Genomic DNA, 24,052 nt, shown 5'->3' with positions numbered 1-24,052 from the left:
AAGAAATGAGGAGGGTCAGTGTAATATTGTTGGCCAGCTATGGCCTTTGTCAGTGGAACTTGAGCAGGAGCCACTAATGGGAATAATGAGCTGGTGTGGTCAGAGAATATTGCTGTAATGAGGCATTAAAAAGCAACAGAGCATTTCCACAAAAAGATTATGGTGTCTTCTACGCGTGCACTGCGCCTTACATCTCCGCAGTGCCTGTTTGCCCTGTCTTCTGTCAGTTCAACTCTGAATTAATTCAAAGGGTTCTCTCTCTCGCATTCTAAACCATCTTGGGGGAGGTAAAGGGAGATTTAATAGTGTTGGTGAAGGGTTTGGGTGGAGTAAATGAGAATCTGTTACCAGCAGCAGGAAGGTCCATCATCAAATGGAGACAGATTGAAGAGAATTGTAGGTGTAGCATAGTTTTGGTGGTACAGACTCAATGGGCTGAAGGGCCTCCTGTGTATTGTTTGATTCTATGAGGGGAATGCTTTATTTGAGGCTGAGAGTTGTTGTGATCTGGAACGCGCTGCCTGAAAGGGTGGTGGGAGTGCATTCAGCAGGAACTTTCAAAAAGGGGGGAAATCAGAGAAATGGTAGACCAGAATAAATCCATCAAATCTTTTTGGAGGGGTGGTGGTGAAGAGCAGTGGTGGCTGGATAGAGGCTGAGTGGGACCAACTGGATAGCCCCCTCTTGTTCTGATTTTATATTGCTGAATGGGGACCGAGGAGGAGGTCTATTTCTCATCATGGGCATGTCCACTCCCTGACACAACAAACAGGCATGTCCTAACAGCAGTGGGAACATGGGGAATTTATTCTGCTTTCATTGTGACTCCTAATTCTTTCAGATATTGCAATGCACCCAACTGCTTCAAAATTAAATACTCCTGGCCTACTGTTTTAATACTGAACCTGCACTCCCCTCACCTCCTTTCACTGTTGCAGCTCTCTCTTGCTGTGAATTGCTGGTCAGTTGTTCAGTTTTAGCTACATGGTTGACCTGTAAATGCCTGCGGACTGGATTGAATCACACCACTAAATTATGAACCAGTGATGATACAATCCACCTGTAGATTGACTTAGATTGTTCCCTGGACTGTTTGAAACAGCACACCCCTAACTGTAAATGCACCTTTCAGATACATTTTGGATCAAATTTTTTTCACCTGCTTCTACTTTCAGCAGGATCTGAAACGACAGTTAGGAATCTGGGCTGGAACGTATAGAGCTGGCGCACATAATGGGAACGGCAGTGATTCAATAGCGTCAGTCTCTCTCCCGGCTCTGTCACTTTACAAACAAGTGCTAGCGGTTGGCATCACTGAGGCCTGTCCCAAGGGGAAGGTTGAGGGTTTTGGTGAACTGTCAGAAAATGAGCTGGAGCTGTGGCCATGATCCTGAGCCTTCAGTGGTGTCAGGTACTGAAATCCTCAGACTCTGTAGCTGCCATTCATTCTCACTGTTTTGCTTGTGCCACCATTTGAGAGAGTGGGGCGCAGGGAGGATTTTGCTAGCTCCTTTTGTGGAGCGAGTGGTTTGGAATATCACGTGAATTAGGAGCAGGAGTAGGCCACTTAGCTCCTCAAAGCCTGCTCCACCGTTCAGTAAGGTCACGACCGATCTGATTATGGCCTTACATTGCCACCTACCCTGTCGCTGACCCCCTTAGTGAGTCAAGAATTTGTTGACCTCTTCTCTTAAAAAGATGCCCCATCCTGTTAAAACTGCCTCCATACTAGAAATCTGAGGAGACTGGGATGTGAGAGTGAGAATAAAGCTGCAGGACTGTATCATTGCACTTTCCTATGTTTTAGTGAAGAGAAGGAAGAGGAGAATGTGGAGAATCAGGAGGTGAAAGGAGAGAGCGAAGCTGCTGATGAAGAAGCACAGGCAGAGAAGGTAGGTGGCAGCTGCTGGACACTGCACATGTGCATCCTGGCACCTGTGTGTGAGTTGCGATGGTAAACGTGCGCAGAACAAGCTGTGCACATTGCTTCCTTGCAGAAAATGACCTCTCCCAATGGCTACTGCCTCCTGACCAGACACTTCCTACGCAATCCCCTGCCACCTCAGAATATAGAGATGGCACCGAAATCTAGGGATATTCTAGAGAATTTACCTCCAAGCCCCTCAACCCTATGTGCACCTGCTTTACACTGTAAGAGTCCAGTGCTTTTGTGCTATCTTTGTGGTTCAATCCGGGGGTGGTTCGGTGTTTAGCACTGCTGCCTCACAGTCCCAGGGACTCAGATTCAATTCTACCCTCGGGTGACTGTCTGTGTGGAGTTTCCACATTCTCCCCATGTTTGCGTGGGTTTCCTCCCACAGTCCAAAGATGTGCAGGTTAGGTGGATTGGCCATGAGAAATTGTCCCATAGTGTCCAGGGTTGCGTAGGCTAGGTGGATTGGTCGTGCGAAATGCAGAGATAGGGTGAGGAGGATGGGTCTCGATGGGCCAATGGCCTTTTTCAACACTGTAGGGATTCTATGATCCTCTGTCTTGGAGGTAAATGTTCATCTTGCAGTGTAGAAGTTGATTGGGAACTGCCTGGGATGCAGAATAAACATGAGGGAGACAGGAATATGCAGGAGGAGGAATGGGTGGAGTAAAAATGAACGTGTGGATCTGATATCAGTTTGATAGAATTCTATTTTCCATTGACAGCCTGAAGACAAAGATTCCCAGAAGGAAAATGAAGAGAAAGAAGACAAGGCTGGAATGTGGGAGGAAACGTTTAAAACCCACACTGACTCCAAACCTAATGGTAATGTTGCCTAGGGAAACAGCTTTAGTAACATTACTGCCTGACCACTGGGCAATACTGAGGCAGGGGTAAGGGATACACTGACATCAGTCTCGGCTCTCTGATGAGGGAATAAGCTGCACAAGTAATGCTGTATTGAGGTTCTGAGGAATGCAGGGATTAATTGAAATATTAAATCCCTGATCGAGTTTACTACGTCATTAGCACCAGCACAGTTTCCTTCAAGAATGATGGTTTGTAACTTGAGCTGAATATGTCTGAGGTACTAGGTCGGGTCCTAAAGGACATAGCTGCTAGACTGGGTCTGTGGCGGGTGGTAAAGGAACCATCAAGAGGGATAAACATACTGATCTCATCCTCACCAATCTGCCAGCTGTGGATGCTTCTATCCATGACATGTTTGGTAAGAGTGTCCACAGTGCAGTCCTTTTGGAGATGAAGTCCTAACTTCACATTGAGAATAAGCTCCATTATGTTGTGTGGCACTATCACTGTGCCTGATGGGACACCATTCACAGATACTGAAGCAGTCCATGTTCAAATGCAGCAAGATCTGGACAATATCTAGGCTTAGGCTGACAAGTGGCAAGTAACATTCGTGCCATGCAAATGCCAGGCAATGACCATCATCAATAAGAGACAATCTAACCACCACCCCATGACATTCAATAGTGTGACCATCACTGAATCCCCCACCATCAACATCCTGGAGGTTACCATTAACTAGAAGCTGAGTTGGACTCTCCATGTAAACACAAGGGCTACAAGAGCAGGTCAGAGGCTGAGAATCCTGCAGCGACTAACTCCCCACCTGACTCCCCAAAGCCTGTCCACTATCTAGAAGGCACAAGTCAGGAATGTGATGGAATACTCCCTACTTGCCTGGATGGGTATAGCTCCAACAGCACTCAAGAAACTTGACACTACTCAGGACAATGTAACCCACTTGATTGACCTCTCGTTCACAAATATCCACTCCTTCCACTACCGACGCTCAGTAGCAGCAGTGTGTACCATCTACAAGATGCACTGCAGAAACTCACCAAAGATCCTCGGGCAGCAGCTTCCAAACCCATGACCACTTCTTTCGAGAAGGTCAAGGACAGCAGATACATGGAAACGTCGCAACCTGCAAGTTCCCCTCTGAGCCCCTCTCCATCCTGACTTGGAACGATATTGTCGCTGAATCAAAATCCTGGAATTCCCTCCCTAACAGCGTTGTGGGTCAACACACAGCACATGGACTGCAGTGATTCAAAAAGGCAGCTCGCTAGCACCATCTCACGCGGTAACTAGGGATGGGCAATAATTGCTGGGCCAGCCAGCACACCCATATCCAACCAATGAATATTTTAAAAAAACTCCAGCTGATCTGTCAGCATTGTAGCAGCAGCTGTCGCTCTTATCAGTGTGTTCAAAGCTGTAGATGCAAGATGCACCCAGATTTGATCATAATCAGGCTGGTCTTCCTGAGGGAGCACCACGCTATTGGATAGTGGCTAGGTATCTTCCATATAAGTCATATCCCTGTTCATGCTCAGGCGATGACGGTTTATCAGGGTAGACCCTGAGCTCCGTCTGTTTTGGGGTACTGTGTTGATTCAGTATTAATTCTCTGTCCTCAGGACCATCCTCTGTTGGCCTGGACTTCTCTCTCCCTGGCTTTGAACATGTTTACGGGATTCCTGAGCATGCTGACAACCTGAAACTCAAGACCACTGAGTAAGTACCAGCCACTGAGGCTCGTGGAGATTTCTTTCAGCAGACTGTTTGTGCACACTCTTTTGGCATTAAATACTGGCCAGCAGTGAGGCTTCAGTCTGCTCTCTGAATATTGAGTAGAGGATAGGTCAAGTCAATGTTGTTGAGGGACCCACCTTGCATTACTGACCATTCTCCCCAGTGACGAGGTCTTCTCTGTGTCCTGGGGCCAATATGTGCATCTCCTTCAAAATCACATAAAAGACATGAGCTTGTTCGTTCTCATTGCAATGTGTGGAAGCTTGCTGTGTGTAAATTGGCTGCTGTTTCCTTCATTATGACAGAAACAGCTGTTAAGATCCACTGAGCAAAGTAGCTGATTCTCACTACTCTCAGAAGGGCAACAAAAGCTCATTATTTAATCCAAGATGCAAAGTCCCTGACAGTCCCGTCTGATAGAATCCAGTTAATAGAGAACACCAACAAGGTACCTGCACTTAACAAGATAGCAACATAAATAAGTACGTTGTAATCCTGAGTGAACAGTTATGAACTATCAACATGTCTCCTCATGGTAAAAACACGAACTCTGATTTAAACCCCTAGCCACATACACACAGGCACAGTCAGACAAAAAGCATAGTGTTTCTTTTCCTTCTGCTCAGGAAAAAAAAAACTCAAGGAAACACTGTTCCATGGCCCCGTTGGTCTGTTGAGGTGTTTGTGTTGCTTGTGCACACTTTCTGTTCTTCAACTACCTTTCTCCAGGTTTTTTCACATCTTCAGCAGAGCCACAGGCTGATTAGCACACTAACTGCAAAGTCTCTTAGTTACTTGAAGGCAACTTCTTACAGCAACTGGTTGGAGGATAAACAACTGCCTTTCTTCCGGTTTCAGGTATTTTTACTACACAGAGACACAGCTTGCCCTTCCAGCAGTCCGAAGGACACTTAATTGTTCACACTCTCAAGCTTGTTAATGCCCCAGGAACCAATCAGAAATCTGTTGTCAGGCTGATCTTTTGCATTTGGACTGGTCACAGTTGTACAAACCAATCAGCGACTTGTTGCCAGCCAAATCTTCCTTTGCGCACACTCCCTGGTACTGTGCTGTCAATGAACACCTTCCCCCTGCACTGCTCAAACAAAGCAGCAATGTAAACACCACACAATGTCTCAGTACCTTGACTTTAAAAGGACAGCAATTCATTTCCTTGGTTTTTAAAATAGTCCTTTCTCCCCTACCTTTGTACACAATTAAAAATACAGGAAATGAAATGACGCGTTCTTTATGCCATGCTTCAAACATAAAATCCTGCATTGGCTCTGAAACCCTGAGTTGGTAAAAGAAAACACTGTGTAAGAATGGGAGGTTTTTCTCCTTTCTTCCTATCTGGAACCGTCCTGAGATTAGGAAGATCCCCACAGGTGAGAGTCTGTGGGTAGTACCTCCTGCTGTCACAGTCAATGGTTGGTGTTACTAAGTGTGTGTATAATTTACTGTTTCTTTCACTTCTGTTTAGAGGTGGAGACCCGTACCGCCTGTATAACCTGGATGTGTTCCAGTATGAGATATTTAACCCCATGGCACTATACGGGGCTGTACCTCTCCTGCTAGCGCACAACCTTCGCAGGACTCTGGGCATCTTCTGGCTGAATGCTGCGGAGACTTGGGTGGACATCAGCTCCAACACAGCAGGCAAGGTGAGTAACATTCCTCCCATAGGCACTTGCCTTTTGGAACCTGGTGTGTAAACTGGATAGCTGTCCCTATGCTGCAACTCGCCATCCTTCAAGGAGCTATTTCAAATAATCTTGAGGCCCTCAACGTGGAACAGAGGGCATAGAATAGCAGAGGGCATTGAGAAGTAGCTACGCTGTGATGGCACGACTCCAGATGCTGGAGGGGTTTCAGACTTTGGGGAATGGAGGTTGTCTACTCCATCTGTTCTCTCTGGTGAACATAAAGAGTTGTTGGATACTGTGTGTACAAACAAACGAAGGTGAAGATCACTGAAGCGTTATGTAACAGAGGGAGCAGGCTCAGGAGCCTGAAGGGGAAAGGTCTACCGTCAGATTCGGGTTTCCCAGATGGTTGCTCAGCATAAGATAATTTTGGAGCAAGACTAGAATAGGCAGAGACCATTCAGACCTTCTAGTTCCGTCTAGCACTCCGGTCAGGCCTTGCTTTTAAGGGTGGCAACGGCCTCGTGGTATTATCACTAGACTATTAATCCAGAGACCCAGGCAATGTTCTGGGGACCCAGGTTGGAATCCCACCATGGCAGATGCTGGAAGTTGAGTTCAATAAACAAAAAAGATTGAATCAAGGGTTTAGTGAATGTCATGACATCATTGTCGAATGTTGAGGGGGGAAAAAATCCATCTTTTTCACGAATGCCCTTTAGCAAAGGAAATGTGTCACCCTTCCTTGTCTGGCCTACATGTGACTCCAGACCCACAGCAATGTGGTTGACTCTCCACTGTCCCATGGGAAACTAGGGGTGGGGCAATAAATGCTGGCTTAGCCAGTGATGCCTTCATTCGTGAAGAAATATTTTTTAAAAAGCCCACACCTGTCAGTACTTGTACTCAGCGGGGTCCTAGAATTTAGCTTTACAAATGAAAGACTGCTTGTGATACACAGATTATTCTCAGATTACCTCTTGTATCTCGTGAAGTTTGTGGATTTTGGATTAAAAGATTTTCTGTCGGGACGATCTGGAAAGACTCCATCCTCCAGCTCCCTATGTTGAGATTGGGACCTGGGCCTTGGTATGTTCCTTTTCAGTCGCTCTGGTTCTCACTGAGCCTGATGTCTCCACAGACTCTGTTTGGGAAGATGCTGGATTATGTTCAGGGGGCGAATGAAATTCCACAGACTGATGTGCGCTGGATTTCCGAGAGTGGGATCATTGATGTCTTCCTGCTCCTGGGGCCCTCTCCGTTTGATGTCTTCAAGCAGTACACCTCACTGACAGGTAGGTCAGCCACAGTGGACTGGGATTTGACTGAATTACTGCTGATATCAGAATCCTGGCTCAGCCCTCCAGAGGTAGAAGGTCAGACAGGGAAACAGGAGAGGTTCCTTGGAATGTCGACAGTGCCTTACAGATACATCTGTGACTGATGTGGGAACAGGGAGGGGCACCCTCTGGTCCCTTTTGAGCCTGTTCCTGAGTGTGAAGGAGGACCTCCTGATATCACCTCTGGTCTGGGTTGGATTTTAAGATGTCCTTTGTTCTGGACTCTCACAGCAGATCGTTCTCCCTCAAGAAAGTAACTCATTCCCCTTTGGGAGCTTCTAATGGAACGTTTCCTCTGTTTTTCAGACAGCACCTTGCAGGTCCTCTTTGTCTTTTCGTGTTTGTTTACACCTTAAATTCTCACCACCGTTGCCCTGATTCCTGTGGTCATTTTATTCAGTCAATTTCTTCCTTTTTGCTCATTATCAAGAATCTTGATTCTCAACCAACCTTTAAATATCACCTTAACCTTCCCTGCTCTGAGGGGAACAATCCCAGCCTCTCCAGTCTGTCTCCATATTCACTGAAGTCCCTCATTCCTGGTCCCATTGCAGTAAATCTTCCTCCACACCCTGTCCAAGGGCCACGATGTCCTTCCTAAAGCGTTGGGACCTTGTATTCCAGCTGGTTCATTGCTTTTGCAAACATGCCTCTATTTATAAAGCCTGGGACATGTTTTCTTCTAAACAGCCTTTTTAACCTGTCTTACAGGTTCCACAGATTAGGGTACACATAGTGCCTTGCAACACCACCTGGGCCCCTCTGTTCCTGCATCACCTTTTCGATTGTGCCATTTGCTATATACTGCCATAATCACATTATGCAGCTGGAAGCTCAGTCCAAGTGGAATGTGGAATGGCTTGATTGAGAGAGCTAGTACAGGTATGAGGGACCGAACAGATTCCTCCTGTGCTGCGTGATTGGATAGCTGGTAGATGATATACAGTAGCTGGTCTGCTGAGATTAAAAACAGACAGAGAGATGTGGGCCCATCCCTTACGGAAGGTGGTGGTAAGCTGCTGCCTTGAACTCCTGCAGTTGCTGGGGCTAGGGTAGGGTGCTATTAGGGAGGGAATTCCAGGATTTTTCAGCAACACTGAAGTCAGGATGGTGAGTGGCTTGGACGGGAATGTGCAGGAGATGGTGTTATCATGTATCTGTTGCCCCTGCCTGTCTCAGTGGTAGATGATGCAGGTTTGGAAGGTGCTGTCAGTTGCAGTCACTGTCTCTCCTGCCCTGCCCCAGGAACGCAGGCTCTGCCCCCTCTCTTCGCCATCAGCTATCACCAGTGCCGCTGGAATTACAATGACGAGGATGATGTCCAGACTGTTGATGCTGGTTTCGATGAACATGATATTCCCTATGACGTTATCTGGCTGGACATCGAGCACACAGATGGAAAGCGATACTTCACCTGGGATCCCAACAAATTCCCCAATCCCAAGGAGATGCTGCAAAACCTGGCCTCCAAGAAGCGGAAGGTAAGGGAAGGGAATTGAGGAAGGCGAGGGGCTGGGGGATAATGGATTTGCATTGTTCTTTGGAAAGCTGTAGTGCGTGCGGATCACTAACTCCACATCACCCCTCCAGATGGTCAGTATAGTGGACCCCCACATTAAAATCGATAGCGGCTACAAGATTCACACGACTATCCAATCTCGCAACTTCTACGTTAAGACCAAGGACGGGAATGATTACGAAGGCTGGTGTTGGCCAGGTAGTTGTTCATGATAACTGCTTCTGTAACCTGTCATCCTTCCTGCTTATCTCCGAGCTTTCTTGTGTTTCTTCTGTCTGTCCAGCTGTGCAGCAATAGGGATCTCAACAGTAATAGGGGCTTGCGTTTACATAATAACTTGCTGGTAGTAAAATATTCCCCAGGCTTCATAAGTGCGTAAATGACACTGAATTTAATGCTGTGATCGGTATATGACAAAACATACAACCAAGGAATAAGTTTTAATGGAGGATCTTTAAAGGAAGACAACAAATAGTGGAATGAATTCCAGGTTTTGGTAACCAGGCGTTTCAAAGATCAGCTACGAGGCAGAGAGGGGCACAGGTCTCAGTTGTGTAAGGTCTGGAGGAGGAGACAGAAATAAGGAGGGGCTGTAGCAGGCGACGGAGGTTGGAGGGGGTGTGGGGGTGCTAGAGGGGGGGCGACAGAGGTAGGGAGGAGTTTCAGCACTGGTAGGCAAGTAAACATGATGGAGATAGTTCAGGGTGTGGAGGTGGCGGAAGTTTTGTTGCGACAGGTTTGGTGCAGTGGAATTTGTGCAGCAGATTGTTGAGCTGAGGATTACTCGTGGCCAAATCTGAAATAACACTGACATAGTTGAGGGACCTCAACTGACCCCTGTTTCCCTGCGCTGTATGTGCTCTGATAAAGACACCCTACAGTAGCTCACTGGTTCGCTGCTATGGTTATGTAGTAGTTGATCCCTCCACTCTTTGTTCTTGAGCTCCTTCTGTTTTGCCTGTCACTCTTCACCTCACTCAGCGGCTTTGTCACCCAGTCTTTTTTTGACACCTGTTAACCTGTGGGTGATTATTCTGGCTTTCTATCTGAAATGTTGATTGCTTGCTGTGGACTTTCGACATGAATGCAGTGAGCTGATGGGTGTCTGAGGTTCATACCTACAGTTTAATCCTCGTCTATCTGTCCTAGGTTCTGCTGGCTACCCTGACTTCACCAATCCGGAGATGCGGTCTTGGTGGGCCAGCATGTTTGCTTATGATCAGTATGAGGTCAGTTAAAACAGTGTCTCATGATCAAACACTTGTGCTTTTTACAGACTGGGCAGGCTGGATTGGTAGTCGGTCTTCTCCCTCCAGAGTGTTGAGCTTAAATCTACGGCAATATATTGGGTTTAGTTTTTAAATCTGTTTCTCTTTAACCAGCTGACAAGATCCAACATCAAGTGTAACATGTATTAAGGGACAGAATATACAAAGAGGTTCTCTTGGGCTCGCGCTCGAACTGAAAATGGCTTTACTCTACGTCCCATGCAGTACTGCCCAAATTTGCTCTCCCCCTAAAATAAAATTTGAAACTTCAAAATTGTCCTCACTGATAGCAGTGACAGAGTGGGAGCCTGGAGAGAAGGCTGGAGTCATACAGCTCTAACTTGCTTAGAGCTCCACAATGCCCTATTACTGCCTCAGAATTTACAGAACCCCACTCAAGGCCCTGACCCTCCCATTGGGAAGCTCAGTCCTTTTTACAGGCAACCCCTGACCAGGTTCTTTTTAATGCTGACTGCTGTAAAGGCTAAGGGGGCTGTTTCTATCCCAGCTCGGATTTGTCCTTTCCTTTTAGAGAAAGGAACTACAGTTTTGTACCTAGCATCCCAAAGTTGCTTCACAGCCAATGCAGGGCAAGTGTAGTCACTGTTATTGGAGGCCCCACTGTCTGTTTTTATCCACATAGCAATATCCTGCTAAGGGCCACATGGTAAAGACCCAGATCGCTGTGTTTTTTTATTTAAACATGTTGGTTGAGGGAGAGATTCTGGCTCCAGGACACCAGGGAGAGCTCCTCCAATTCCACTGCTCTCAAGGACGGCAGAATGGCAATGCAACATTCTATCGGTACTGTACCAGGAGCACTGACCTGGAATGTGGGTCTGTGAAATTGGGCAGGCAACTGCGGAGCTCAATCCCGGCAAGAGTCCAGAAGCAGGAATCCTGAGGATACCCATTGCAGCACTCTAGCTAAAACAGAATAGTGTCTAAGTCAAACTTTGGGACCCCTGGTGAATGGGTATCGACAAAAGCAAATTACTCCCAATGCTGGATCTACATTGATGGAAGCTGCACTAAAAACCACATGGTTTTAAAATAAGAGGCAAAGATGACAATTTGTTTTCTCTCAGAGGGTCATGAAACTGTTTCCCAGAGAAATTCATGTGTGGGTGCATGCATGTCTCTGCATGCATGCAGACTCGATTCGAGTGGAAGAAAATATTTGCATGTCTACAGCGAATGGACTTAACTTTCGATAATCTCTAACTCCCTGTTTTCTGTACCTTCCCCTGCCTCGTTTGATAAGGGCTCCATGGACAACCTCTACACGTGGAATGATATGAATGAGCCCTCCGTGTTCAATGGGCCTGAGGTGACCATGCACAAGGACGCTGTTCACATGGGTGGCTTTGAACACCGGGATGTTCACAACCTTTATGCCTTGTATGTGGTGAGTACTGCAGGGGAGGGGGAGCTGACCGTAATAACACTCCCACAGCGCAGGTAATCCTTTAGCATTTTATCTTGTGTGCTTTCACCTTGTACGCATATCTGGAATATATGACCCATTCAGAAGCTGAATTGGATGTGCCACGTAAACACAGTGGGAATCCTGCAGCGACTACTTCACCTCCTGACTCCCCACTTGCCTCTGAGTGCAGCTCCAACAACACCCAAGAAGCTCAACACCATTCAGGAGAAAGCAGCCTGCTTGCTTGGCACCACATCGCACGCTTTCAACACAGTGCCCCAGTGTTTACTGTTCCTCAGGAAAGATCGATGGGCCTTGGGGAGAGAGAGATACCAGCACAGAGTCTCTAAACTGACAGGCCAATAGGAATACTTGGCATGGACTGATTGTATAGACTGAACTGGAATTCCCAAGAATTGAGATTCAAAGCTGGTGTTTGAAGGATTTGATAGGATCGATCCTAAGTTTGTTCCCAGGGTGTGGGTATTTGACCAGACTGTTCAGGGGTGCTGTCAGAAAGCACTTCCTCAAACAAAAGGGCCACCTCAAAGCCCTCGTGGTCTATTGGAAATGTTCAAATTAAAGTGGATATGTTTTTGATGGGCCAAGGCTAATACATCATAAAATCCCTACAGTGTGGAAGCAGGCCATTCGGCCCATTGTGTCCAGACCAACCCTCCAAAGAGCATCCTACCCAGACCTTAGTCTGCTCCTGTAACTTCACATTTCCCATGGCCAATCCACCTAACCTGCACGTCTTTGGACTGTGGAGGGGAAACCGGAGCACCCGGAGGAAACCCACACAGACACAGGGAGAACATGGAAACTCCCCACACACAGACTGGCCAAGGCTGGAATCGAACCCAGGTCCCTGGCGCTGTGAGGCAGCAGTGCTAGCTACTGAGACACTGTGCCGCCCTGGAACAAAGTTGAGTAGATGGAGTTAAGATACACATCAAATGCAAAGTGAACGCTGGAATAGGCTTAAGGGGCCAAATGGTGACCACCTGTTGTTTCCATCTATACATTATCAGTGATCTTTGCTCATAGTCATACAGCACGGAAACAGATCCTTCAGTCCAACTTGTCTGCACCGACCAGAAATCCCAAATTGATCTAATCCCATTTGTTCCATATCCCTCTAAACTCTTGCTATTCATATACCCATCCAGATGCCTTTTAGATATTGTAATTGTACCAGCCGCCGCCGCCGCCTCCTCCTCAGGCAGTTTGTTCCGTACAAACACCATCCTCTGGGTGAAAAGGTTACTCCTCAGATCCTCTTTAAATCTTTTCCCCTCTCACCTTAAACCTAAGCCCTCTAGTTTTGGAGTCCCCTACTCTGGGGAAAAGACCTTGGCTATTTACCTTATCTATTCCCCTCACGATTTGGTATATCTCTATAAGGTCAACCCTTCGTCTTTGATGCTCCAGGGAAAATAGCCTCAGACTATTCAGCTGCTCCCTGTGGCTCAAACTCTCTAACCCTGGCAACATCCTCATAAATCTTTTCTGAACCCTTTCAAGTTTTGCAACATCGTTCCTACAGCAGGGAGACCAGAATTGAACACAGTATTCCAATAATAGCCTAACCAATGTCCTGTACAGCCACAACATGACCTCCCAACTCCTAACCTCAATGCACTGACCAATAAAGGCAAGCATACCAAATGCTGCCTTCACTATCCTATGCACCTGTGACTCCACTTTCAAGGAACTATGACCCTACAGTCCAAGGTCCCTTTGCTCAGCAACACTCCCCAAGGCCTTACCATTAAGTGTGTAAATCCTGCCCTGGTTTGCCTTGCCAAAAATGCAGCACCTCACATTTATCTGAATTAAACTCCAACTGTCACTCCTCAGCCCTGTCCATGACATCACCTATTTTGGTGTCATCTGCAAACTTACTAACCATTCTTCCTATATTCACGTCGAAATCATTTATATAAATGACACACAAAGCAGTGGACCCAGCACCGATCCTTGTGGTACACCGCTGATCACAGGCCTCCAGTTTGAAAACAATCCTCCACCGTCACCCTCTGTCTCCTACCTTCAAACTAAGTTTGTATCCGAGTGGCTGGCTCTCCCTGGATTCCATGTGATCTAACCTTACTAACCAGTCTATCACGTGGAACCTTGTCAAACGCATCAGTGAAATCCATATAGACAATGTCTACCACTCTGTCTTCATTAATTTTCTTCGTCACCTCTTCAAAAAAACTCCAATGATCTTTTACCTCTGCTTACTTTGCAGCAAATGGCCACATCAGATGGTCAGATCCAGCGGTCTGGAGGAATAGAGAGGCCCTTTGTCCTCACCAGAGGTTTCTTCGCTGGCTCCCAACGTTACGGTGAATTTATTGGGGTTTAGTTTTGTGGCTGACCTGAAAATTAGACTTTGTAAAACTCATTGTGTACGTTGGTTAGATTTAGAGTGCCCTGTGACTACATACGGCCACAATATTGTCGAGAGGATACAGAGGTTCTACAGAACCTGCAAGACGCATTGCTGCCCCCACCCTATTGAGAGACATGAAAAGGCTGGATAGGAAAGGCCAATATCAAGGGGGCACACTTTTAAAGTGAAAGGCAGGAGGTTTAGAGGGTATCTGAGGAAAATCTTTTATACTCAGGTGGGGGTCTGGAATGCAACACGTGGGAAGCGTAGTTGAAGTGGGCAACCCCATCAATATCAGACATTCCCGAATAAATCCAATGGGGAATTTGGGAGAAACGTTCCTGCTCCTTTCCTCCCTGGAGTGTAGGAAGAATGGGGAGCTTTCTCCAATGGGGAGGGCTCCAGGGAAATCATGGTAATATGTTTAAGGCAGGAAGCTAGATAAACTCATGGGGGAAAAAGAAGGATAGCAGGATCGGGGGAGAGATGAAGACTAGGTGGGGAAGAGGCTTTTATGGAGCAGGCACACCAGCTGATGGCTGAATGGCCTGTTTCTGTCCTGTGTAATCTCACCTGGTTGCTGATGGTGTTTCTGCCACAGAATCATACAGCACGGAAACGGACCCTTCAGTCCAACCATTCCCTGCTGAACATAACCCCAAACTAAACTAGTCCGACCTGCCTGCTCCTGGCCCATATCCCTCTAAACCTTTCCTATTCATGTCCTTATGCAATTGTCTTTTTAAACGTTGTAATTTTATATATACACACACACACACACACACACACACATACACATACATGTATATATGTGTGTATGTATATGTATATGTATATGTAAATATAGCACTTCCTCAGGAAGTTCATTCCATATGCGAACCTCCCTCTATGTAAAACAAATGTCTTGCAGGAGGGGTAATCTTTCAGCCTATGCTGTCTGCAGTGTTGTGTTTGGGAATATTGTAGGGATACAGGAAAGGGAGTGTGCTGGGTGTAACCTCGGATCTCTTGGTGGCAGGCTCCCTCCTTGATCCCAAAAGCTTCCAGGATCTTTGGAGGGTGAAGAGAGAGAGGAATGAGAGCATTTCTAATCTGGGTAGTAGCACAGTGCTATCATTTGGAGGGTTGCATGTTGTGTTCAATTCTGGGGGGAAAATGTATAAGTTGTAGATTTGCTCATTGTTCCCCTGTCTCCTGCGATGTGTGCGGGATTTCTTTTCCATATTGTGATTTCTTGCTGCTGGTTGTCTCCAGGGGCAGTGTGGACAGGTGATAACTCTGCTGAGTGGGACCACCTGAAAGTGTCGGTGCCAATGTGCCTGTCCCTGGCACTGGCTGGCATTTCGTTCTGCGGAGGTTAGTGTCATTCAGTTGCGGTTTCTAGCGGTGGTCACTGGGTCAGGCTTACGGGCATCTTGTAGATTTACCTTACTCAAGGCCTGGTCCCAGAGGTGGGTCTGAACCTCGGGTATTGACTGCTGCACCGGGCAAGTGCTGTCCTTTCTTGACACATTGAAGCGGGAAGCTGGAGAAACAAGAGGGGGAAAAAGGGATTGGGTGTCAAGGGGTGATGGGAGGAGGCTTCTAGTGGAGCAGAGACACCCAGCTGATGGGCCAAATGGCATGATTCAGTGCTGCAAAATCTGAAACTGAGAAGAGGGTAGGATGAGAGACTCTTCCCCCACCCTCCTCCGCCTTCACTGGGAGGTGAGTTTCAGGGAGAATTTGATCCTGTCCCTGAGAGGCTGGGCTATGAGAGCACACCCCCAACCTCCCGTCCCTATCCCAGGGAGGGGTCATGGGAGAAGTCCTTTCCAATCCTTTTTCTGTGGGGTTAGGGGGTTTGGGAGTCTGTCCCCCTTTGGGGACTGTAAGCTGAGCGCTGCTGTCCTGATGCCTGTCGCTCTACGTTACAGCGGATGTAGGTGGTTTCTTCAAACACCCCAGCCCTGAGCTGCTGGTGCGCTGGTACCAGGCAGGTGCCTATCAGCCATTCTTCAGAGCCCATGCTCACCTGGACACCCCAAGGAGGGAACCCTGGCTCTTTGGAGATGACAACAAGCTGGTGATCCGTACGGCTATTCGAGAACGCTACGCCCTGCTCCCATTCTGGTACACACTGTTTTACCATGCCTATCGGACAGGAGAGCCGGTCATGAGGTAACTTCACTTTGCCCTTTCGGTCAGTGTCAGTGGCACAGTAACGTGCTGTTGGGTTTAGCTGTGCCTCCATCTGGTCCAGTCTCTGGATTTCTCGCAGTCTGTCTGAGAAATGTGCTCCCCGAGGGTCCTGTGGACCATCGGTCCTTGAAGGTTACTGCTGCCTCTAGTGGGGGCAATGAACTGAGACTATCTTCATTTCAAAATAGCCTGACAGTGAGTCAACACTCAGTGAAGTTTATCTGTGCTTGGGGAAAGTCCTATTCTTTTACAATGTCAAACCTACAAACACAACAGCCATCCCTGTCATTCATTGGCCTAGCTGTGTTCTGATCCTAGATCTGATTGACAGCTTTATATTCCTGGACATACAGGGTTGCTACATTATGTCACGTTCTAGTTCGGGACCAGGGAGTTTTTTTTAAAAAGCAGTGAGCAAAGTGGGATCTAGTGGCTTTACTAAGAGAATAAAGCCACAGGATTCCACAGACAGCCCCGATAAACCTTGTCTTTTTTTCTCTTTATTCATTCATGGGATGAGCGTGTCGCTGACCAGGCAGCACTTATTGTCCGTCCCTAAATGCCCAGAGGGCAGTCGAGTCAACCACATTGCTGTGGGTCTGGAGCCGCATGTAGGCCCAGACCAGGTAAGGATGGCAGTTTCCTTCCCTAAAGGACATTAGTGATCCAAGTGGGATTTTCCAACAATCAACAATGTATTCACGGCCATCATTAGACTGTTAATTCCAGATATTTATTAAATTCAAATTCCACTACCTGCCATGGCGGGATTTGAACCCATGTCCCCAGAACGTTACCGCGATAATACTACTAGGCCATCGCTTACCCAAAAGCAGCAGCAGGTCTTGAGGCTGGGTGTAAAAGATGCCACATTGTAAAATGTTTCCAGCTGGTTTGGCCAATATTTGTCTCGACGAGAAACCGATAAACTGGGTGGTTCAGTGTGTGGGATCTTGCTGTGTACACATTGGCTGCCATGTTTACTCCATGGTAACACTCTTGTGCCTGTGAAGTGCTGTGCTATGTTCTGAGGCAGTGAGGGGTGCTCTCAGAAATGCAGCTGGAGGCTGGTGCTGGTGTTGGAACAGGAGAAGCTGTTCTCTCTGTGCCTATCCCTAAGTGTGGAATACTGGGTTTTCTGTTCATTCCCCAGAGCAATGTGGGTCCAGTTCCCTGACGATGTGAACACATTTAGCCTCGATGACCAGTACATGCTCGGTAAGTGGCACCTTTTAACATTGTTATCACTCTCTGCGGGAGCTTCCTACATGATTCCCCAGAGGCCATTCATCCCCCTCCTCGAGCCTGTTCCGTTTGCTTGGATCACAGCTAGTGTGTATCCTAACTCCATTGACCCTTACTCAGCAAAAATCTATCGAACTCTCCAAATCTTTCTTTGAAATTTCCGTTTGACCTGCAGCCTTGACCTTTTGGTTTTTGGTGAAAGAGCGCCAGACTTCCCTCCCCCTGTTTTGTGAGGAAGTGCTTCCTGACATCCCCTCCCTGAATGGCCCAGTTCAAATCAAAGTTCAGGACTACCCCCCCCACCCCCACCCCCAAACTCCTCATTGCCATCTCCAGAGGAAATTGTTTCCAAAAAAATGCACCTTAAAAATGTTAAGGGTTATGGGGCATGGAGTGGGCCGACGTGCATAGTTGTATCTGAGGGACTGAATGGCCTCCTGCATCAAGAGATCCTTTGGGGCAGTGTGTACTTTCAGCTGATTTCCTCCTCCTCCTTTCCCCGCTCCCCTCCGCCAAAAAAAAACACTCACTGAGCTGTACGTGGAGGCCCTGAATGTGGTGCTCTGCTTTAGGGTCTTCTCTGGTGTGGGATGGGGTGAGGAGAGAGTCATTTGCTCACCCTGTCTCTGTTCCAGGTGATGCTCTGCTGGTTCGGCCGGTCATGGAGCCCAGTGTTCGAGGAGTTCAGGTTTATTTGCCAGGGAAAGGGCAGGTGAGCTTCTGGATCTTGGGCAGCGGCTGCTGTTGTACTGATGGTTGTTGTGTTTCCCCCCCCGTCACGGCGGGTACAGGGCTGAACTGACTCTGTTCCATCATTCTCCTGCAGTTTTGGTACAACGTGCACAGCCACCAGAGGCACACGGGCCCTCAGAACCTGTACGAACCCGTCACCATCAGCACGGTAAGTGAGGGTATTGCTGGGACACAGGTTGGGGGCGGGGGGAGGTGTTGGAGGCACGTTTCACTGAGGTTCTAGTGTTGGGGTATTGTGTAGAGCTGTGCCCTTTCCTGGAACTCTGTAGCATGGAGATCCCCAGGATTGTAACACATTAATATCTGCTCGTGCCTCTTGTGTTTGCTGATTAAAAAGCCTTGAAGACTGGCCATTAAATACAATTACAGATCTTTCCAGTGCTGTTCTTATGAAATGTTTGTGTGAGCAGTGGGGGGCGCTTTTAAAGGGATTTCAACCAATGGAACGTATTGGTGGCTGTGTTCCTGGACAGAGTGAGCCAAACTCTCAGGAAGGATGTATCTCCAAGCCCATGTGGCTTTGTTGGAGACAATTGTGTGGTGGGGGGGCACTGGGGGTAAGGTGGAGGAGGTTGTATCCATCCATATCAGACCCACCGAGTGACCAGTCATCCCCTCAAACATGTAGTTAATCCAAGAATATCCTGTACATACAGTCACGAGCCAGTTCTGTAATTCAGTGAGGAATCTAACAGTGGCCTCGTTCATCTCTTCGTCAGATTCCAGTCTATCAGCGAGGAGGCACTATCATCGCTCGCAAAGAACGTGTTCGCAGATCGTCTTCATGTATGCAGGAAGATCCCTACACTCTATATGTGGCACTGAATGGACAGGTACTGTTCACATACTGTCTCTCTCTCTGGGTTACTGCTACTGAAATCCAGATCCCTTTTTATTGATTTCATCACCTGGTTCTGAAATCGATACTCCCAGGAAACCTGTGGAGGGAATCAATGGGATCTTGGGATCATTTACTGAGGCTTATGTTGGTGACTTGGTTTCATGACTTAACTGACCACATGCACGCATACACCCCCGGGGCAATGCGTCCCTGACCCTGATTCTGGTGGTTGACTGGCCCATGTCTGTTGAACAAATGAGAAAACAATAAGATTGTACTTCCTCATGCTAAACTGGGATCTTTCCTTCCAGAACACTGCTCAAGGAGATCTCTTTATTGATGATGGTCACACTTTCAACTTTGAGAAGAAAAATGAATATATCTACAAGAAGTTCAACTTTGTTAATAATTCCCTCACCTCCAGGTAATCAAATGGCACCGACATGTGGCTCAGAGGGAGCAGCTGGGGGCTGGAGTGCAAGGGGGACGTGGGAGGTGGGGCTGGAGTCAGTGTGTGGGTTAAATCTCTGTGTTTAACCTGCTTTTAGTACTGATCCTGTTGGCCACTACAAGACTGCAGCGTGGATTGAAAGGATCCTGATTCTTGGTGCAAGGAAACCAGCGACTGTGACCATCAAACTACCTGGTAAGGGATTTGCTGCTGTTGATCCATGTTCCAGCTCCCATTTGAAAATGTGATTTTTGTTGGATGTAATGTTTATGATCCTCTTGTTTGCAGATGGAACTGAATCGAACTTGAACTTTGAATACAATGCAGAGATCTCTGTGCTAACCATCCGAAAACCGGCTGTGAACATTGCTGCTGAGTGGAGCCTGTACATTCGATAATAGTGTTCCCTACACACCACCTGTCACTCATTCACTCCCCCTCTCTCTCACACACACACACACACTCTCTCTCTTTCTCTTACTGTCCTCTAACAAGGTAGACAGCTGTTGTAAGCAGCTTCTGGGCAAAAATTTGGCAGATTCTGGAACACCTTTGCTCTGCTGAGGTTGTTAACGTCTGGGCTTTGCTCACTGCCTCACAATGGCTGCCACGTTCCTTTGCAATTCTTCTTCCATTTCTGCTTTCAAAGTTGCAGGAACCAGCAGCTGAAACCCTGCCTTGGAGTGACTGCAAACTGTTTGAACTGCAATACTGCTGTGTGTGTTCCTGAGCTGGCTGCAGGGCTGTGTGTGGGGGTTTTCCACATTGCTTGTGTTTGTTCATTCTCTTCGTCCCTTGTGTTCTGTCCCTCTTTCTCTCTCTCTCTTTGTACCTGTGAGCTGTCTCGATATCTTCTTCCATCAACTCCCAGGCACTGCTCATTATCTGCTCATGTGAATTGTTTTCTCCTCCCTCAGCAAGCGTTTCTATCATTTGCTTTCCCCCTCTCGCTCTCTAACCAGTAGGAAGCAAACTTTTTGTTACTTCAGTCAGGAGGCTGTACCTTGCTGTCTGGTTACAGTATGACGGTGTTCCCACCAGAGAAGGCTGTGATTACAGTGAGAGTTCCCCATGGCAGGGACTTGAACTTTTGTGCCACTGACATGGGGGCAGGGGGGTGCTGCCCAGACATTACAGTCCCTGAGCATCCTTCGGTGAACAACTCCCAATTTCACTCGTATGTTTTTCTCAAATCACACACGCCTTCCCCTCCCACCACACCTGACTGCTTGGGTTTTTTAGAGAGCGGGGGAGGGGGGAGGGGCAGTTGTGACTTTACTCTGAGCTTGAACTAAAGCCCAGCCCCAGAATGATGAAAAGTTCCTCCTCTTGATTGTTGAAACTTTCAATATGTGACCATCTCTGTGGCGGGGGAGGTGGTTCTGGACATTAAGCAACATTTGCTCCAATAACAATGACTAATCATGCTGGTAATTTCTCAGTGAGCCTGTGTGTGGGCACATTGCTCTGAATTTTCTGCCCATCGACCCTGGTTTTAATGAAGCCCACACATTGTTACAGGGACCAGGCAGTAGTCACTGCTGTTTCAAGGTGAAATTGTACTTTTTTTTTGGTTTTGTTTTGCTCTTTGTTCTGATGGGTTTGTGTGTTCTGTCGGTTCCAGGTCTTGTGTAGTTTCCCTAGTCCTTCCTGGTGCATTTCCTCTGGTCCCTGGCCTGGTTGACTGTAGCCTTCTGGTTGCAGGTCAGGTCAGGTATAAAACCCAGCTCGAGCTTCCCCACTCCAACTGGGACAGAACGGTCAGCACGCGGAGATCTGTCTCCCTGTGCTCTGTCACTCTGTGCAGGGCCAGGAAATGCATAGTGGAAGGCATGGGTTAGAAAATGTCACTGAGTTACTAATGATTCTTCTTTGATCTCTGCTGTTTTGGATGTTTTTGATAAATGGAGACAATTAAAGACTGAAACTGTGTCTGAGTTTGTGATTGCTTTAATATCCTGGTTGCTTGGGCTCAGTGACCTGTTCCTGTGCGTGGAGCTATCCTTCTGCCAGTCCAGGAAGGTCCTGAACCTGGGGGTTCTCTGTCAATCAACGGGGAGTACACATCCTGAAACAGGAAACAAGGATGCACAGTAAGACCCCACACAGAACACCATCTGGCTGGTGTAACAGCCCCTGTGCCCTAACCGCCCGACACAGACCCCTCTCTGTCACCGTCACTGAAGCTTACAGCAGACCAACAGCCCAAAAGATTGCAGGAATCCCAGGCCACTCACTGGATGGTTTCAGCTGCACAACTCTCTGGAAATATTTCGGAGGCAAAACCCCATCCTCGTTGCCTGGCGTCAAAATCACCCGATTGGTGGAAAAATAAAAGGGGATTCCATCTGAAAGATAACCGAGAAGCTCTGAGCAATACCGCAGAGTGGGCAGTGCAGGGGATGAGGAGTGAATTAAAGCAGTGGGGAGAGTTACCCTTGATGGCCTTTCCCAGATCGATGAAGATGGCCAGCTCACAGTCACTGCGTATTCCTGCAGGGTAATGAGAGAACAGCAGGGTGACACATCCAAGTATCAGTGTTTGGCATATTCACAAGGACTCAGACCAATTTTTATCAATGCACCATAGAAAGCATCCTACTCCTATGCATCACAGTATGGTACAGCAACTGCCTTGTCCCAGACCACAAGACATTACAGAGTTGTGAACACCATCCAGTCCATCACACAAATTATACTTCCAGCTGCAACAGAAAGCAGCCAATATAATCACAGACCCCCTCCCACACCAGTTATACTCTTCCACCCTCCATCAGGCAGCACATACCAACAGATTCAAGAACAGCTTCTTCCCTGCTGTTATCAGACTTATGAACAGACCTCTCATGTTAGAGTTGATCTTTGTCTGTACCTTCTCTGTAGCTGTAACACTATATTGTGCATTCTGTTCTATTACCCTGATGTACTTATACAAGGTATAAATTTCATAAAGACGTACAGCACAGAAACAGACACTTTGGTCCAACTTGTCCAGGCCGACCAGATATCCTAATTTAATCCAAAAAGCAGTGGACCCAGCACCAATCCTTGTGGCACACGGATGGTCACAGGCCTCCAGTCTGAAAAGCAACCCCCCCACCATCCTCTGTCAAGCCAATTTTATATCCAAATGGCCAGCTCTCCCTGCATCCCATGTGATTTAACCATCTAACCTTACTAACCAATCTACCATGCAGAACCTTGTCAAACACCTTACTGAAGTCCATATAGATCACACCCACCGCTCAGACCTCATCAATCCTCTTCGTTACTTCTTCAAAAAACTCAGTCAAGTTAGTGAGGCATGATATCCTATGCACAAAGCCATATTGACTATCCCTAATCAGTCCTTACCTTTCCAAATACATGTAAATGCTGTCTCTCAGGATTCCCCCCAACAACTTGCCCACCACCGATGTCAGGCTCACCTGTCTATAGTTCCCTGGCTTTTCCTTTCCATCTTTCTTAAATAATGGCACTATTAGTCAATGTCCTCACCTGTGGCTATCGATGGTACAAGTATCTCAGCAAGAGGCCCAGCAATCACTTCCTTAGCTTCCCACAAAATTCTAAGAAATACCTGATCAGGTCCCAGGGTTTTATCCAACGTTAAGCATTTTAAGACGCCCAGCACCACCACCTCTGTAATTTTCAAGGCACCACTGTTTATTTCCCCACGTTCTCTAGCTTCCATATCCGTCTCCACAGTAAAGACTGATGGAAAATACTCAGTTAGTATCTCCACCGTCCCCTGTGGTTCCACACATAGGTGGCCTTACTGATCTTTAAGGGGCTCTATTCTCTCCCTAGTTACCCATTTGTCCTTAATCTATTTATAGAATCCCTTTGGATTCTCCTTAACCCTTTTTGCCAAAGTTATCTGATGTCCCCTTTCTGCCCTCCTGATTTTCCTCTTAAAGTATACTCCTACTGCCTTTACTCTTCTCGGGATTCACTCGATCCCTGTTGTCTGTACCCGACATATGCTTCCTCCTTTCTATTGATCAATTTCTCTAGTCATCCAGCATTCCCTGCACCGACCAGCCTTACCCTTCACCCAGACAGGAACGTACTGTCCCTGGACTCTCATTATCTCATTTTTGAAGGCTTTCCAGTCGCCCCTTTACCTGTGAACACCTTTGAAAGTTTTTGACTAAAACTGTCAAAATTGGACTCCTTCCAATTGAGAACTTTAACTTTTAGATCCGGTCTATCCTTTTCCATCACTACTTTAAAACTAATAGAATTACAGTCACTGGCCCCAAAGTGCTCCCCCACTGACACCTCAGTCTCCTGCCCTGCCTTATTTCCCAGCAGTAGGTCAAGTTTTGCACCTTCTCTAGTAGGTACATCCACAGACTGAATCAGAAAAATTTCTTGTACACACTTAACAAATTCCTCTCCATCCAAACCCTTAACAGTATTTGACTGGATAGCACGCAAAACAATACTTTTCACTGTATCTTGGTACATGTGACAA

The 24,052-nt window shown here is 47.2% G+C and overlaps 1 protein-coding gene and 1 non-coding gene across 4 annotated transcripts in view; one reads left to right on the top strand and one right to left on the bottom strand.

The window, feature by feature from the left end:
* LOC109925267 (neutral alpha-glucosidase AB) overlaps positions 1-21,504 on the top strand; it is a 30,608-nt gene extending 9,104 nt beyond the window's left edge. For both annotated transcript variants that reach the window (XM_048619670.1, XM_048619669.1), the window contains 19 exons: positions 1,808-1,892; positions 2,659-2,758; positions 4,384-4,480; positions 5,982-6,162; positions 7,286-7,439; positions 8,730-8,965; positions 9,075-9,201; positions 10,153-10,232; positions 11,536-11,679; positions 13,958-14,054; positions 15,356-15,457; positions 16,018-16,261; positions 17,436-17,500; positions 18,163-18,239; positions 18,354-18,428; positions 19,000-19,113; positions 19,433-19,545; positions 19,670-19,767; positions 19,861-21,504. In XM_048619670.1, coding sequence (XP_048475627.1) covers positions 1,808-1,892; positions 2,659-2,758; positions 4,384-4,480; positions 5,982-6,162; positions 7,286-7,439; positions 8,730-8,965; positions 9,075-9,201; positions 10,153-10,232; positions 11,536-11,679; positions 13,958-14,054; positions 15,356-15,457; positions 16,018-16,261; positions 17,436-17,500; positions 18,163-18,239; positions 18,354-18,428; positions 19,000-19,113; positions 19,433-19,545; positions 19,670-19,767; positions 19,861-19,970 — 2,299 coding nt within the window. In that variant the 3' untranslated portion in view covers positions 19,971-21,504. The remainder of the gene's footprint in view (positions 1-1,807; positions 1,893-2,658; positions 2,759-4,383; positions 4,481-5,981; positions 6,163-7,285; positions 7,440-8,729; positions 8,966-9,074; positions 9,202-10,152; positions 10,233-11,535; positions 11,680-13,957; positions 14,055-15,355; positions 15,458-16,017; positions 16,262-17,435; positions 17,501-18,162; positions 18,240-18,353; positions 18,429-18,999; positions 19,114-19,432; positions 19,546-19,669; positions 19,768-19,860) is intronic.
* A 2-nt stretch (positions 21,505-21,506) lies between these two features.
* On the bottom strand, positions 21,507-22,436 carry LOC109925268. Of its 2 annotated transcripts, XR_007266017.1 has the most exons (3): positions 22,009-22,313; positions 21,810-21,920; positions 21,507-21,640 (listed from the first exon to the last, which is right to left on the bottom strand). It is a non-coding gene; the product is annotated as an uncharacterized LOC109925268 (transcript). The 2 variants fall into 2 exon arrangements; XR_007266016.1 differs by having other exon boundaries at positions 21,810-22,436.
* Between the last annotated feature and the right edge of the window lie 1,616 nt (positions 22,437-24,052).

The sequence above is a fragment of the Rhincodon typus genome, chromosome 43 (assembly GCF_021869965.1).
Source record: "Rhincodon typus isolate 14 chromosome 43, sRhiTyp1.1, whole genome shotgun sequence".
Taxonomy (NCBI): Eukaryota; Metazoa; Chordata; class Chondrichthyes; order Orectolobiformes; family Rhincodontidae; genus Rhincodon; species Rhincodon typus.
The sequence above is the reverse complement of the archived record's forward strand: the minus strand, read 5'-3'. Positions and strand labels throughout refer to the sequence as shown.